A 17,267-nucleotide genomic window follows, 5' to 3' on the forward strand; every position below is an offset into this window, starting at 1 on the left:
CAATTAAGGGAGCATCCCTGATTGGGGAGGTAAGATCCCACATGCCACGTGGCCAAAGATAAATAAATAATACAAATAAGCCATGTTCAAAAGCAGTCCTGTTTTATATTCTAGTCTGTGATTCTTAGGAAATTTAACTAAAACCTGATCCTAAAAGTGGCCTTCCATTGTCCAAAGCAAAATACCCATTATCTGTGGGAATGGTTTTTTCATAGTTTAGAAAAATTTCAGCATCCAGATGATATAAGGCTGAAACAGGTTTTTCCATCCATCCTTTTTAGCTAGAAATTTCAGAGTTGCCATAATTTTGTCAGTGAACTAGCCCTAAGAGCAGTGATGGACGGACATAGCCTTTTGAGGGGAATCCGCTGTCTCCCATCCCTTTACCTCTGACGATAAGTATGAATTTTGAGTTTGAGGTCGGTTTCAGTCATTTTACTCTAAGGAGCCCATTGACCCTGTGAACCAGATCTTTTCACAAGAGGTGAGGGTGAGTTGGCCTGGGCTGGGGGTATGTTAGCCCATCGCTGAGGGCCGAGGCAGAAGTGGGTAGACCGGAAACAGGTGATGAGCTCAGGTTATTTTTGGCTGCACTGGGTCTTCACTGCTGCACGGGCGTTTCTCTCGATGCAGTGAGCGGGGGCTACTCTCTAGTTGCATTTCTCGGCTTCTCCTTGCAGTGGCTTCTTCTGTGCAGAGCATGGGTTCTGGGGCTTTCAGGCTTCAGTGGTTGTGACACATAGGCTCTAGAGCACAGGCTCAGTAGTTGTGGCACCTGGGCTTAGTTGCTCCATAGCATGTGGGATCTTCCTAGCCCAGAAATCAAACCCATATTTCCTGCATTGGCACAGGCAGATTCTTTACCTCTGAGCCACCAGGGAAGTCCAATCCTCTTGATTTTTCCCCCTATTATATCAAATTCTGACTCTGTCTGGTTTTCCAAACCTTCCTGCCCCGTCTTGTAGTCAGCCCGGTCTAGCGACATGACTGCTCCATGCCCTCTCCTGCCTCTGGGTCTTTAGTACAGAATTCTACCTTGGAACTCCCTTCCCTTGTTTCTTCTCTGCTCATCCTGACTGCTCTGTTCATTGTTGACCTCTTGTCTTCTCCAGCCTCTACAACATTGGCATTTCCATCACTTAGCATTTACACAACATCATTGCTTGGTATTCTTTTCTCTCTAAAATGCTCCTTCAGAGTCTGAAAGCATCTCTTCCAACTCTGCCGTAGTCTCCTTTCGCCTAATGCATTGCTGACCACATAATGGATGCTCAGTACATATTTTATTCACTCCCTAGGATGCCGAGTATTTGCGCTTTCATTCTTTTATTCTCCCATCCATTCAACAAATATTTTTGAGAACTTTTTTGTACCAGGAGCTCTACAAGCCACTTGCGGTACAGTGTGGGGAAAAAGAGACAAAAATCTTGCCTTCAAAGACCAATAAGTAGGACATACAGCACGTTGAAGAGTAGTAAGTGGCAAGGGAAAATAGGAAAGATGAAGTAGGAAAGAAAAACAGGAAGTGTGTGTTGGTGGCATACAGGGTGGGGCAGCGTGTGCGATCTCAAGATACCACGGTCAGGGAAGGCCCCACCGATAAGGTGACACTTCAGTGAAAACCTGAAGCCCTGGAGGTACTTGAGCTCATCGGTGAAAGAGCATCCCAGGCCAAGAACGTATTAATGTGAAGGCTCTAAGGTTTGCACAAGCCTGCCATTCCAGGAAGGGCGGCCCAGAGTCAGAGATGAGTCAGAGAGCGGTGGGGGAGGGGCGAGCAGCTCAGTCTGGCATTCTGGTTGGACTTCAGCTCCTGCAGAGCAGAGCGTGACTGAAGGCCCTGGGGGAGATGAGTCAGGAGACGACAGTAATAACACAGGCCAGGGATGGTGCCAACATGGACCAGGGGCAGAAGTGGTCAGATTCTGGGTTCACTTCGCAGGTAGAACAGACAGAGTTTGCTGACAGATGAGGTTGCCTGGGGGAGGGGAGGGGCTCAGGAGCAGGGGAAGGTGGCAGGGCCTCAGCCTTGTGTGAGCAGAAGGGCTGAGCAGAAAGCTTTGCTGAAATGAGGAAGCCAGGGGAGGAGCAGGCTTGCTGAGAGAAGGACATCAGCAATTGAGTTTGGGGCCTGTTACGTCTGAGGTGTCCCGTTAGGCGGGTACCCACTCCACATTGCACACGAGTGTGAAGTTGGACCTGCAGGAGCCATCGGCACTCACTGTGTTTGAGGCCAGTCGGTTGAGGTTGCTGGGCAGCCCTCTGTTAAAGGAGAGGTTGATGCCATCTCATGCTTACTGAGCATCTGATATGGACCAGGTTGAAATATGAGCCAGGACCTAGATGCTCTACTAGTGAAACTGAGGACCAAAAGCAGTAACTCATCAACCAGCCTAAGGGGGACAGCTAGTAAGTAGCAGAACTGGGATTCAGGCTGTCAAATCTCATCTTAACCTCAGAGCTGGTGTTCTTCTAACCATCCAGTGCCTTAATTTAACCGTATGTTGCATTTTAGAGAAAGTGCTCTTGGCAAGCCAGAGTCAGTATCTTTCTAAAATAAATACACAATGACTCTTCTTTTAAAGTGAAGATGGGAAGAAAATCCCTCAGTCATTTGATTGTCACATGGAAAGAAGATTAGATTTGGAACCCCTGATACCACTTTCATCAGAATTTCTCAGATAAGACCTAGTTTACAGACTCCCTCTATGTGAATCTGCATGTGTGTGTGAGACTTTGTGACTGCTTACAATGTTTTAGGCTGTGCTGACTACTTTGTATGCAATATCCCCTTTAGCCCTTACATAATCACTGGAGCAGGTCCTGTCCCCATTTTACAGATAAGGAAACTGACACTCGATCTGCTGTTAAGTGCCAGTTACTGTAGATCAACCCGTCAGAAAATGAAATAAGCAGGATAGCATGCTATGGGAGATCCAAAGACACAGAAGGACTTTGGGAAAAGAGATTGTGAACTTGTGACAGTTTTCATAAGGAACACTAGTGTAAGGAATGGCAACTTGTGTTACATAATGATTTTGCCAAATGAGACTTTGTCCTAAGTGCCATGTATTTAAGGCATGAGTCCATAATGCGCAGGGTCATGAATTAATTGTGGTCTACAGTAACCCTAAAGAAGGAGACACTTGAACTGAGTGTTTTTCAAGAATGGGTAGGGCTTCACTTGGTTAGAGGGGTGGTTGAAGAAGGTGTCCCACCCAAAGGGACTGGCATGAGTGAAGGTCTAGAGATTAAAGACATAAGACATGTTTTGTTTGGATTTTTTTTGGGGGGGGTCAGTGTTGTGGTTTGTGTGTTTGGTTGGGTTTTTCTTTTTTTGGCCACACCACATTCCATGTGGGATCTTAGTTCCCTGACCAGGGATTGAACCCTGAAGGGCCCTCGGCAGTGAGAGCGCAGTCCTAACCTGTGGACCACCATGGAATTCCCGACACAAGGCATGTTTGAGCAGAAACTAGCATATCAGTTAGCTGGAGGAGGAGGGTGGAGGCTTTGCCCAGAAATGTAGTTTAGAAGGTAGACCTTGAATCTTGGACTTGGGAGCTGATGCTATGTGGAGTGGTGAGGTAGAATCACTGATGGCTTCTGAGCAGGAGTGGCAGGGAGAGCCCCCTGGTGGAGGATGTCAGAGGAAGCAACTACAGGCAGAGATGAGGTCGTGGCAAGACTTGAAGGGGGAGCACTTGAGGGCCTTCCCTGCAGATGTAGCATGGGAAAGAAGAGGATGAGACGGTGGCGAGAGACATTGGAAAGGAGGAATCGGCAGGACTTGGGGGAAATCCATGGTGGTCCTTATGGCTGAGAACTCTGGACTTCCACTTCAGGGAGCATGGGTTCAATCCCTAGTTGCAGGAACTAAGATCCTGCAAGCCTTGTGGTACACAAACCAGGATTTGGTGACTAGATATGAGCACTGAGGAGAAAGGGAAGAGGCAGAGATAACTTCAAGCCTTTGAGTGTCACTGTGTGGCCCGGAGAGCAGTAACATCATTAATCAACAAAAGAAGCTGAGAGAAGCCTGATTCAGGGGAAAGCCCATGTCTTATTTACACAGAGTTAGAGATGGTGCAAGATATCAAACTGAAAATGCCCCGCCAGGAAGTGGAAACGTGGAACTGAAACCTGAGAGGTCAGGATTAAAGATGTGAGGTTGTCTTTGGCATAAAGATCACGTTAAATTACATGAGAGTAGATGGGGTTTCCAATGAGACGGTGTAGAGAGCATAGCAGAGGATCGGGACTGACTCTGGAGGTCAGCCATGTTTAGGAGTCAGAAGAAAAAGCCTTCAGTGAAAGAGGCAAAGGAGAGGTTGGTGCAATTTGTAGCCACCCTTTGCGAAGTCAAAGCTCAAAGCAAGCGGAGAGTAAGAGTGAACATTTAGGGATTTTCGCAGGAGTTCAATAGTGCCACATCATCCAAGCCCATGACTTTGTACTTTACTGAAGTATTGGTCCATAGCAGATGGGAAATTTTAAAAACTGATCTGCACCACCAACTGAGAAGTGCTGCTCAGCAGGTGAATGAGCCAAACAGTCTGCTCCTAGGTACATACCCAAGAGAACAGAAAACATACGCCACAGGAATGTTCACAGCAGCCTTCTTCTTAATACCCCCAAAGTAGAAACAACCAAGATGTCCATCAGCTGATGGTTGGATAAATGAAGTATGATCTGTCCAAACAAAGGAATATTATTCAGCCATAAAAAAATAATGGAGTGCTGCTACATGGTACAGCAGAAATGAACCTCAAAAACAGGACACTGAGTGAAAGAAGCTGGATACAGAAGTCCACATATGGTATGACTCTGTTTTTATGAAATACCCAGAACAGGCAAATCTGTAGAGTCAGAAAGTGACTTTGTCACCAGGGCCTGGAGAGTGACCACTAACACGAATGGGGTTTCTTGGGGGCTGGGGAGGGGGCAGGGGATGAAAACATGCTGGAATTTAGACATTCCAGTGGGGACATTATACAACCTTAAGAATGCACTAAAAACCACCGCATCCTACACTCTGATGAATTTGATGGTATGTGAAATACATCTGAATAGAATAAGAAAAAAAAGAGGGAAACTGATATCTCAAAACCAAGGACAGAGAAACTACCCCCCCCCCCAAAAAAAAAAAAAAGAAAATACAGAAGGAGGGACTTCCCTAGTGGTCCAGTGGCTAAGACTCTGCCCTCCTGGTCAGGGGGCCTGGGTTCAATCCCTTGTCAGGGAACTAGATCCCACATGTTGAAACTGAGACTCAGTGCTGCCAAATAAATAAATTAAAAAAAAAAAAAATACAGAAGGAGCAGTTGAGGAAAGGAGGGAGGAAGAAAAGCCTGTTGATTTAGGGTGCTTTAACCAAGAAGATTAAGCCAGAACACCATTCCGTGTCAGCATTTCTCCAAGTGTAGTTCATGAACTCCTTTGGGTCCCTGAGAACTTTAAAGTTATTTTCAGAATAAAATTAAAATGTTATTTGCTTTTGTCATTGGCACTTGACAGTGCAGAAGTGATGGTGGGTAAAACTCTGCTGGTCCCTAAGCACGAGTGAAGGTGCGGATACCAAACTGAACCAGCATACCCTACATTCTTCACCACCATGCAGTCAGTCAAAAAAGGGCAGATCCAGGACTTCCCTGGCAATGCAGTGGTTAAGAATCCACCTTCCAGTGCAGGGCACACGGGCTTGATCTCTGGTCCAGAAACTGAGATCCCACATGCCTGGGGGCAGTTAAGCCCATGTGCCGCAAGTAGAGAAGGACTCGAGCCCCAACTACTAAGTCCGAGTGCCACAGCAAAGATCCAATGCTGCCAGAAAATAAATGCTAAAAAAAAACAAGGCGGGGGGTGCGTAAATCCATCCACTGTCCACTCATTGGAAAAGACCCTGATGCTGGGAACGATTGAAGCCAGGAGGAGAAGGGGGGGCAACAGAGGATGAGATGGTTGGATGGCATCACGGACTCAATGGACATGAATTTGAACAAACTCCAGGAGATAGTGAAGGACAGGGAAGCCTGGTGTGCTGCAGTCCATGGGGTCACAAAGAGTCAGATACGACTGAGCAGCTGAACAGCCACCAAAGAGTGTCCTGCATGAAGCACAATATCCCAACCCTGAGTACGTGTCTTCTTAACATTCTGTTTGAAGAAATGAGACACGTGCATGGAACACCCTCTGTCCCAAAGCAGAAGTGTCTCAAGGCAAAGCACCTGTGCACTGGCTCACACTGCGCGTTGAACTGACAGCTTCTCTTTCACAGAACACCATTTTCAGGTGAAGGAATGACTGATAGACATACTGGTCGTTTAGACTGGGCATTTGGCAGATAGTTTCTTGGAAATGTGCAAAGTGAGCCTGTCACTTCGAGGAACATAACTGACAGTGTTTGTAATCAATGATAAATTTCAAGTGAAAATTTGAATTTTGCAAAACTTGTATTTGCTACCATGAGCTAGACAATTTCCCATTTTATAAAGACTTTTCTGCTGAAAATCAATGGTAATACTAAGAAATGTGATTTTTTTTTTCAATATTGTATTATAAGGATGTCTTAAGATTGAAAGATCTCCCTAACTCAGTGAACCAATATTTTACCAATGACCAATGCACACTGTTAAAAAACCAGACCTGGCTAAAAGATCTATATATAGCTCCTGAGAGACCTGTGGATTTTAATGTAACAGTGTGAAAAGCTCATTGATATGATTTCAAATTCCATGTTACGACTAACCTTTAAGAAACTACTTATTTGCTGAGTTTTGATTTTCTGTATGTTATCAAAGACAGAATACCCAAAATTATCTGAAAAGGTTATTAAGATTCTCTTTCCAGCTGTATATCTTTGTGAAGCCAGATTTTTCTTTTCATATATTTTGGCCTAAATGACATATTACAACAAACTGAATTCAGAAGCAGTTTTGAGCATCCAGCCGCGTTCTATTTAGCAAAGGCCAGATAGCTGTTAAAAAAAAAAAAAATCCCATTCTTTTCATTAAATGGTTTTGTTTTTATTTAAATGGTTAACTTAGAAAATATAGCTGTTTTCATTGAGTACATTATTTGTATTAATGTGTAATAGGTTTATTATTTTTTTCATGAATTAATAATTTTAAAACTTTTAATTTTCTTTTCTTTTGCCTGTGCCGCATGGCATATGGGATCTTAGTTCCCCAAACAGGAATCAAACCTACGGCCCCTGCAGTGGAAGGCTTTTAAGAGTGTAAGGTGATGCTAATTAACAAGGACTCCTGTATAGCACAGGAAGATATATTTAATATCTTACATTAATAATAACCTATAATGGGAAAGAATCTAAAAAAGAATATATATATACACACACATATATATATATAACTGAATCAGTTTGTGTATACCTGAAGCTAACACAACATTGTAAATTAACTCTATTTCTTTTTTTTTTTTCCATGATTCTTAAAACAGCAGTGCTGAGACCAAAACGTTTGACAGTGGCTACTGTATATATGCTGAGGGTGTTCTCTGAACTCTTGGTGTGGTGTTGGAGGTGGTTGTCTTCTTTTTGGTAAAACCAGTGTCAATACCTGGCTAAGACAACACATAGCAGTTCTAGTTCTGTCTTCTTCCTCACACCTGCCAAAACATGCTCTGTTTTCACTTCATCAAGGTCACATGAACCATTGCCTGATCAAACAGGGTCGTATCATATTCCCAGAGAGCCCAGAAATAGCAATACAGGATGAGAGGCAAAGAAATTCATCAGACTTGAATGAAAGCAGTCCATTTCTGTTTCTTCACATGGAACTTCAGGGCCTTTTAGGATTAATGAGTAATTTCACAACCTTTAGATCCCAGAGAGGGATGAACTCCACTAGCAATCTCAGTTAATAGATCCGAGTTTCTGACTCAGACGGCAGTGGGGCCTGAGGAGACGTCCGGCGACAAGCTGGGGAGACCAGCTGGGTACATACATTCCATGTACTGGGATCCTTGAAGCCAACGGTCCCCAACTTTTTTGACACCAGGGAGCAGTTTTGTGGAAGACAGTTTTCTCCAAAGACCAAGGCAGTGAGGGGTAGAGGGTGGTTTCAGACTGACTCAAGCACATTACATTTATTGTGTGTTTTATTTCTATTAATATTATTATTACATCAGCTACACCTCAGATCATTGGATCCCGGAAGCTGAGGACCCCTGCCTGAAGGGGCCAAGTTCAGTGCCTCCCAGCAGTCTGCTGTAGGGTCACAGCATAGTGAGTGCCTCCCAGTCTGCTCTTGGCGTACCCATTCTAGTTTGGGAATCCCGAGTTTAGGGTGCAGATTTGATCTTCAGCCTTCGTCCGCTAATAAGTTTCTGCAGGGTCCTCCTTTATTATTTTTTTTATATTTATTTCTTTATTTGGCTGTGCCGGGTTTTAGTTGTGGCATGCAATCTCTTAGTTGCTGCTTGTGGAATCTAGTTCCCTAACCAGGGATCAAACCCGGGCCCCCTGAATTGGGAGCACAGAGTCTTAGCCACTGGACCACCAGGGAAGTCCCCAGGGTCCCCCTTCAAACAAACAATCAAATAGAAGAAACTGTTCTAGTGTGGCGGCCACATAAGCTCTAAAAAGCCTCCATACCAGGTTGAGAGAGCAAACCTCTGCCTGTTGGGTGCCACTCAGGGAAAACAGCAGCCCCCAGTCATCGAGCTCAGGGTTTTCTCCCCAGGACCTGCCCTGCACGAGGGTTTAAGAAGGCAGAGCTTCTCAGCCTTGGCTGCCCGTTAGGGCCACCCAGACCTACTGCATCAGACTGGCGGGTGGGTGGGTGAGAACTGCTTCTGTTGGTTTCTTTTAGCGATTCTTCAGGTGACTGTAGCCACTGTATCAATCGTCGGCTCCCACACAGCAGCACTGAGACTCAGAAGCAGCTTGTAGGATGACACCCTCCCCGCAAACAGCACATCCCCGATGGGATGAATGGCAGCCAGGCTCCGAAGCTTGCCGAGCTGAGCAGCAGCGGGGAGCAGGGTACCGTGTTGACAACCAGCTCCAGGTTGTCACAGCAACTCGCCCAGCACAGCTCCTTCCTCCCCTTGGCAGCTTCCAGAGCCTGGAGGCCCCACTGTTCTCTCTGATGATCTTCCTGTCCTTGGTAACCTGGCCTGCTGCACTCTTTTTCTTTTTCTCCCAATTAATCCATCTCCTTATCAGTGCATTTCCTGGTACGCAGTCAGACTTCACCTGCATGGAACTCCTCACCCAACTCAACGCCCCCCAAGTACACCCAAAAATAGGAGACAGAGAAAGGGCCTTGAATGCCAGAACAGCTGTTACGAGGGCTGGGCACTAAGTCTGCAAGGAAGACACCAAGGCCTTTGTTCTTGTCTTAGATCTTGTCTGTCTGTCTGTTTTGCACCTTTAAAAGAAAGTTAAGACTTCTAAGGCCTGCTGTAAATTAGAAGTAGGAAGAGCGACTATTCTTGGCACTGAAAGATCAAGAGGTGACTGTAGATCCCTGAATAGCAAAGAAAGGGGCAGATAAGTATGGAAAATGGATATAAGGACTCAGAATGTAGGACAGTGTGGGCACACCCCAGGAGGTCCTAAAGCCATCATGCCTTTAGAACAGTTATGACCCAGATCACCAAGAAAATGTCCAGTTATATTCAATTTAAGGAGGCAGAGTAATGTGTGTTGTGTTTTTCAACTCGAAGCATCCCAGATGATGAAGGGTTTTAGTGATTTCAGTTGGTTAAAGGTTTTTAACCCTTTAAATGCTTTAAAGGGTAAACTCTTAGCTGTCTGGAACCTTTTTATGAGTACTCTAGGTAATTAAGATCCACCCTATTTGTTGTTTTTGTTCATTTATGCCCCTATTCCTAAAACATTAAAAATAAAAGACAAAAGATGTAAGGCATTTGGGTGTTTATATATACTTTCTAGTACCTGGGTCTGGTTCTTAGCAAATCTTGCTGCTAGTCCCACAAGATTTCTGCCCACGTGGTACGTATGAGGCTTGTCATATTCCTTTACTCATTCATCTGACTGTGAAAGGGTCACAGTTGCCTCCCTCCCCTCGACTAGCAGCCCTACATCACTTCACCTTAGGTGGCTAGAACATAAACCATTCCATGCCACCCCCTCCCTCGTTCTGTGCTCTATAAACAGAACGCTTGGCATGTAGTGGGCACATAATAAACATCTGTCAGATGAATGAATGAGCAAATGAGCCAGTCACCCACAGAATTATCTACAGAATCAACCGTTTCCATGAAGCTATATATTTGATAAAGAGCCTAGCCCATTATGAGAGCAGCATTCAAAGGACACCAGTAGATCCTGCCACCGCGAAGAAGATAAATGTCTAATACACTGTTGTGTGAAAAAACTAGGATACATAGTATACAGGTTGTGATCAGAAGTTGGTTTTTTTTTTAATTATTTATTTATTTGGCTGTGCTGGATCTTAATTCCAGCACATAGCATCTTTAGTTGCAGCATGTGGGATCTAGTTCCTTGACCAGGGATCGAACCTGGGCCCCCTACATTTGGAACACAGAAACTTAGCCACAGGACCACCAGAGAAATCCCTGTGATCATAAGTATATTAAAAAAAAAAGGTTATGGGGAAAATAATTAGGAGAACATTAGCTAACGTATAACATGATTATCCATTTACTCATTCACTTAATTCAGCACTTTATGTATGACGCTCATCTAAGCCTTGCAGTTAAGCAAACTCACAACTATATCACCAGTGATAAACTACCTGCAACTTACAATTGAAAAGTTAAGAATTGCAGGGGCTTCCCTGGCAGTCCAGTGGTTAGGACTCCAAGCTTCCACTGCTTGGTGCCTGGGTTCAACCTCTCGTCTGGGAACTAAGATCCCACAAGCCCCGAGATACAGCCAAAAATGCAAGAATTGCAGCAGCTATAAACCATGACTAACTCAAGAACACTAATTATGCAATGATAGACTGGGTTCCAAACAACAGGAGGGACCCCAACTCTCTACTCGTGCACTACAGGAGGAAGGTTGCCAAGCCCATCAGCCAGATTTCATGATGGCTGATGTGAGGAACACTGGCTGTGAGTCTGCAGTAAAACAAGGCAACGCGTTAATTTTAGTTTAGGAACACCCAGTGTTGTTGACCCCGATCGGTAAGCAACCCTTGGCTGTGCATCCTCAGTTCACGGCCATCAAGAGATCTCCTGTAGTTCAGTCATAACCCTTGGACCATACCTTGAATCATGGCTTCAGAAGATATTTTTCCAGTATACCTAAATAGATTTATTAGCTTGGGCAGTGCCCAGACCTCAAGTGTGTGAGGAGTACCCACCTACTAACTGCTGTGCAACTGTGTATGCCGACAGCAACCCCGTCTGTAGCCAGGGATCATTTGTATTTATTCTCTTAATAATGTGACTGACAATACTCTGCTAGTGATGGAATTATAATCATCAAGGTGTAAAACGGCGTTTCTGGGCACAGTTGGGCACTCTCAGTCCCTTTTATCATCCAAGAAAAATGCAAGAGAAAGTTCCTAGCAATATTTAATAAGCGGTAAAGGAAACGTGGTCATAGGACCCAGTTTGTATTGCCTCAATATAAAACTAATATCTCCCATGTTAAATTTGTATTTACAAAGAGGCTTCTTTTGATAATTAGGGGTGCTGTTGCTGTCTCTGTAGACATCCTTAGTATGCATGTTTTCATTCCTCTCTGGGCTGGGTGTTACACCAGATCAACTCCCAGAACAAACCCGGGAGGGCACCAGGCACGAGTAACCCTCTATTGCTCTTTCTCCCCATCCAGGTTACCCCTTGGCTTTATTTTATCGGCGTTACCTTTTCTACAAGGACAGCTACCTCATCCACCTTTTCCACACCTTTACGGGCCTCTCAATCGCTTATTATAACTTTGGTGAGTGAACCGAGTTAGCACCACAATTACAGGGAGCCTGAGAAGGAACAGACCTGAACAAAACGTCCTGGAGGGAATCTGGTGGAGAGAGAAGTTGTGATGCTCTGGGAGCAAAGAGAGGGTTTATGGGCAGGAACACAGCCTAGCTTCTCCCTTCATGTACATTTCTCTCCCAGATAAAAGCATTTTGAGAATGGTTACCCTTACCAGAGGGACTTCCCTGGTGGCTCAGCAGTAAAGAACCCGCTTGCCAGTGCAGGGGACGAGGGTTCCATCCCTGAGTCGGGAAGATCCCCTGGAGAAGGAAATGGCAACCCACTCCAGTATTCTTGCCTGAGAAGTCCCATGGACAGAGCCTGGCGGGCTACACTCCATAGGGTCGGTCGCAAGAGTCGGATACGACTTAGTGCCGAAAACAACAAAGCAGCCCTTACAGACGCCATTCACAGAGAGGCACCGGTCTGTCTCTGCTGGGGCTGGAACTGGCCGACAGACCCAAGCAGTCCCGCCAGGAGCATCCCTTAGGCCCAACATCCAGAAATACAGGCGCTCCCTGGCAGTCCTGTATTTTTATACAGTTAATTTTCTTCCCTTCCTCCAAATCAGGAGGCTCCTTAAAAAGAAGAAAGATCCAAATACCAAAGTTTTTTTTTTCTTTTTTTTCTGTATATATTCTTGTGTTCAGAAGTGTCAGGAAGGGTGGGAATGCAAGGAGGGTGGGGGAAAAACAGGCAACAAAGTGCTGTCTGCTCCACACCCAGGAACCCAGCTCTACCACTCCCTGCTCTGCATCGTGCTGCAGTTCCTCATCCTCCGGCTGATGGGCCGAACCATCACCGCTGTGCTCACCACCTTCTGCGTCCAGATGGTAAACGTCTCTCTCCCAGGGCAGCTCGGCCCACAGCCGGCCGGGCTGGGGGCGGGGGGAGGACGGGGGCTGGGGTGGAGAAGAAGCTGTGGACCGGGAGATGCGCAGCGACCCTCAGCAGGAGGCTCCGGGTCAGTGTCCAGAGGCCCCGGGAGCGTCCCTTGCAGGCCGCCCACCTCGCCGAGGGGCGGCCGCTGGCCCTCTGCCCTGGACCCCGCCGTCAGGGCTCTTGAGCCTGCTGGGATTAGTGCAGCCATTTGTGCACGAGGGGAGTCCCTGAAAATCAAGGCGGGAGACCCGCTTGGAATGAGCTGCAGGATGTGAGCATCTGCGTTGTCAGTTTGGGGAAGTCCCCAGCGGTCCTGTGGTTGGGGCTCTGAGTTCTCACTGCCGAGGGTTCAATCCCGGGTCAGGGAGCTGGGATCCCGCAGGCCATGCGGTGAGGCAAAAGAAACAAAAATTAAAAAAAAAAAATTTTAATCCTTTAAATACTCAGTTTAGCTCTCACTTTGCTGAGAAACCCTGAAGACATCCCTTCCCCTTTATAGGTTCAGTTTCTAGAGCAAAAGAAAGGAAAAGTGAAAGAATACTTTGGATTTCAGAGCAGGGGGAGATCCACTGTAGTGCTGGTGGGATAAATAAATACTTGCCCCTCTCCTAGGGCTACCTTCTGGCCGGATATTACAACACAGCCACCGGCACCTACGACATCAAGTGGACGATGCCACACTGTGTCCTGACCTTGAAGCTGATCGGTGAGTGGTGGGTCCCCTCTGACACCCACGCCCCTCCCATCCTCCCACCCACCCTCAGTCCACTGGCCGAATCCTGTGCCCCCTCCTGCCACTCCACCCACACCTTCTCTCTCTGCAGGTCTGGCTATCGACTACTATGATGGAGGGAAGGATCAGGTAAGCACCCTCCCTCCACAGAGAGGTGAAGGAGTTTAACCCAAAGGGAGGAGGATGGCTGTTATCATCAGGGGCGGGGCCTCCCCTCCCACCCTCGGGCTAGGTGGTGTGATCATCATTTCTGACTGCCTGGGTCCAGCTCTTGTTCACAGCCCAGAGATCCGGCCAGGGAGGCCCTCAGAAGAGGGCAGCAGCTGGCCGTGGCTGAACTTACCCCACACACACCTACTTCCCCCTGAAGCACCGACTCCTCTCCATATTGTCATCCCCTCAAAGAGGTTCTATTTGAAGAACCCAGTTCAGTGGGGCCCCAGGGCGGGGAGCCCTCACACTGGCTCTCGGGGTCCTGAACTCTTCGTTCTCCTCTCGGCACAGAAATCCCTGACCTCCGAGCAGCAGATATATGCCATACGGGGTGTCCCCTCCCTGCTGGAAGTCGCTGGCTTCTCCTACTTCTATGGAGCCTTCCTGGTGGGGCCCCAGTTCTCCATGAACCACTACATGAAGCTGGTGAGGGGAGAGCTGACCGATGTCCCAGGGAAGATACCAAACAGGTAATCGCCCCCTTCATCAAGACCTCCGTCCAGGCCTCTCACCCGACACAAAGCCACTTCTGAAGTGACCTTCCAAAGGCCGGCCACATTCTCTGCCCTGGGCCAGGCTCTCGCCCTGTGACCAGTGGCGCTCCGTGCCTGCTCACTGCAGGGGAGTGGGCACTTGTCAGCTTGGGTCACTTCCCACCATCCCTCCGAACCCTGTGGTACAAACTTCAAAATACACTTTTATGCCACAGGATTTTGCCTGAAGCAGTCATGTCCCTGCCTTTAAAACCCACCTTCCCAGTTTAAAAAATGTTGATAAATACATCAAAATCTATGTATTTCACAGTCCCATGGACTGTAGCCGGCCAGCCTCCTCAGTCCATGGGATTCTCCAGGCAGGAACACTGGAGTGGGTTGCATTTCCTTCTCCAGGGGATCTTCCCCACCTAGAGATCGAACCTGGGTCTCCCACATTTCAGGCAGATTCTTTACCATCTGAGCTACCAGGAATCAGGAAACTGATCAAGCTACCAGGCAGATCCCTTTGCTGAGAACTTTGGCCAGCCTGTGTCTGAGCATCGATCCAGCCAGGAGAGAAGGGAGCAGATCCAAAGCTGGGCTCTGCATCGGGCTTTCAGTCCCCACATAGCCCGAGCACACCAGGGAGACCCAGAGGTCCGTTGGACCTGAGGGGAAGCGCCCAGATTCAGGGTTTGCACGCTCCATCCTCCTGCCGAGCCGAGGCAGCGCTCGCCCTCGAGAAGGCCAGAGGGAGGGGCCTCTGCCATCACCTGCCATGACCCCGCTTGTCCCTTTCCAGCACCATACCTGCTCTCCGGCGCCTGGCCCTGGGCCTGGTCTACCTAGTGGGCTACACCCTGCTCAGCCCCCACATCACCGAAGACTATCTCCTCAGCGACGACTACGAAGTGAGTGCTTTGTCAGCAGCAGCGGCACAACAGCACCAGAGATCAGTGGCCAAGCCAGGACCCCCGTAGATAGCTGAGAGGTGGGAGCACCACCCCCAGTTGCCTGCTGGGTTTGCTCTAGACCTAAGAGTTGGCGTCCATCAGCCAGCACTGCACAGCTTCGCGGGCACAGGGCCACGCCGGGTGCATATCAGCACCTTGACCTCCCCCTGCAGCTCAGCTTGGGCTCATTCTCTTTAACAGCCAGGCGACCCGGCCAAGCCCCTCCGGCCCTGGGCAGACGGGCACTAGGAGCTCAGGACCTGGGGAGAGATGCTGGCTCGTCTCCATCTCCTTCACTGATGATGAACGTGGACGTAAAAGCCCCCAGCGCCTGTGGCCCGAGTGCCCCCGCTCTAGGAAAGGAGGTGAGGCCCCGCTGTCTCGGGGCCTCTCCAAGGGGTTCCCCTTGGCCTATTGCAGAGTAGTCAGCCACACGTGTGAGGGGGAGCAAGGCAGGGCTCCTGGCCTGGCGTTCCTAACCCACCCACGTTCTCTTCTCTCAAGAACGGCAGCTTCTGGTTCCGCTGCATGTACATGCTGCTCTGGGGCAAGTTCGTGCTGTACAAATATGTCACCTGTTGGCTGGTCACGGTGAGGAGAGAGGGGTGGGGTCACAGGAGACCAGCTTGGGGGGTAGAGAGGGGTGGGATCACAGGGGATGAACCTGTTGGGGGGTAGAGGGGCGGGATCACAGACCACCTGCCAGGAGAGGGAGCCGGGTGGCGGTGGGACTCTGATGGCCCGGCTCCCTCAGGAAGGCGTGTGCATTCTGACGGGGCTGGGCTTCAATGGCTTCGACGAGTATGGGACCGCCAAGTGGGATGCCTGCGCCAACATGAAGGTGTGGCTCTTTGAAACCAACCCCCGCTTCACGGGCACCATTGCTTCTTTCAACATCAACACCAACGCCTGGGTGTCCCGGTAAGTGCCCCAGCCAGGGATGTGTCACCATTTCTTCACCGTTCCCCACTTCAGGCAGACCCCTCCAGGCACTCTCACACCCCCAGCCATGCCCACTCTTGTCCCAACTCAAAGCCCCCGAAACATTCCTGTTATGTTTCAAAACCAGAAACAAGGTAGTTAGCAGCCTGGGCACAAGGCTGGCCCACCCTACTCTCCGCTGCAGCCTCGGCACTAGGCAGGCCATCTGTCATCATCCATTGTACCAAGCGGGGCCCCAGCTGAGCGTTCGCTCAGTCTGTTCTCTGCCTAAACCGTGACTTATCAGCTTGGCTGCCTTTCATTCTAAAGTGACCGGAGCACACTGCCTTCCCGCCCCACTGGGGGCGCCAGGAGGCAGGATGGATCTGAGGCTCATCCTCTCTCACCCTTCTCTCCAGCTACTTCTTCAAGCGACTCAAGTTCCTCGGAAATAAAGTTCTATCCCAGGGCCTGTCGTTGCTATTCTTGGCGCTCTGGCACGGCCTCCACTCAGGGTACCTGGTCTGCTTCCAGATGGAGTTCCTCATTGTTATTGTAGAGAGACAGGTGAGCCTTCAGGATGGCAGGCAGAGGGGCCCTGAGCAGAGGAGCAAGTTTGAGTGAGCTTGTTCGTTCCTCCCCAGGCTGCCAGCTTGATTCGAGACAGCCCGGTCCTGAGCAGGTTGGCCTCCATCACCGTCCTGCAGCCCGTCTACTATCTGGTGCAGCAGACCATCCACTGGCTCTTCATGGGTTACTCGATGACCGCTTTCTGCCTCTTCACGTGGGACAAGTGGATGAAGGTAGCCAGGGGCCTACCCGCCAGGAGGGGAAGGGACTGCTGAGAGGTCAGGCGGGCAGCGGGGAGGGGGACAGTTCCAGGCTGTCATCTACCGCGGAGGCTGTGTGTCCCCACAGGTGTACAAGTCCATCTATTTCCTTGGCCACGTCTTCTTCTTGAGTCTACTATTCATATTGCCTTATGTCCGTAAAGTGATGGTGCCGAGGAAAGAGAAGTTAAAGAAAATGGAGTAATTCCTGGTAAGTACACCTCCCTACAACTGAGCGTCAACCATCAGGTCACAGAAGACAGCCACAGACTGGGATGGGGCGGGTGACAGGTAGTCTTGGGAAGATGGGGTGAACCTCACA

The 17,267-nt window shown here is 48.6% G+C and overlaps 1 protein-coding gene across 1 annotated transcript in view; it reads left to right on the top strand.

The window, feature by feature from the left end:
- Positions 1-17,267, top strand: part of LPCAT3 (lysophosphatidylcholine acyltransferase 3) — a 34,571-nt gene that overhangs the window by 15,855 nt on the left and 1,449 nt on the right. The window contains exons 2-12 of the mRNA XM_052640015.1: positions 11,795-11,902; positions 12,664-12,770; positions 13,432-13,525; positions 13,644-13,681; positions 14,057-14,235; positions 15,044-15,152; positions 15,699-15,785; positions 15,949-16,115; positions 16,535-16,682; positions 16,760-16,918; positions 17,034-17,156. Coding sequence (XP_052495975.1) covers positions 11,795-11,902; positions 12,664-12,770; positions 13,432-13,525; positions 13,644-13,681; positions 14,057-14,235; positions 15,044-15,152; positions 15,699-15,785; positions 15,949-16,115; positions 16,535-16,682; positions 16,760-16,918; positions 17,034-17,150 — 1,313 coding nt within the window. The 3' untranslated portion in view covers positions 17,151-17,156. The remainder of the gene's footprint in view (positions 1-11,794; positions 11,903-12,663; positions 12,771-13,431; positions 13,526-13,643; positions 13,682-14,056; positions 14,236-15,043; positions 15,153-15,698; positions 15,786-15,948; positions 16,116-16,534; positions 16,683-16,759; positions 16,919-17,033; positions 17,157-17,267) is intronic.

The sequence above is a fragment of the Budorcas taxicolor genome, chromosome 5, assembly GCF_023091745.1.
Source record: "Budorcas taxicolor isolate Tak-1 chromosome 5, Takin1.1, whole genome shotgun sequence".
In the NCBI taxonomy this organism is placed as follows: Eukaryota; Metazoa; Chordata; class Mammalia; order Artiodactyla; family Bovidae; genus Budorcas; species Budorcas taxicolor.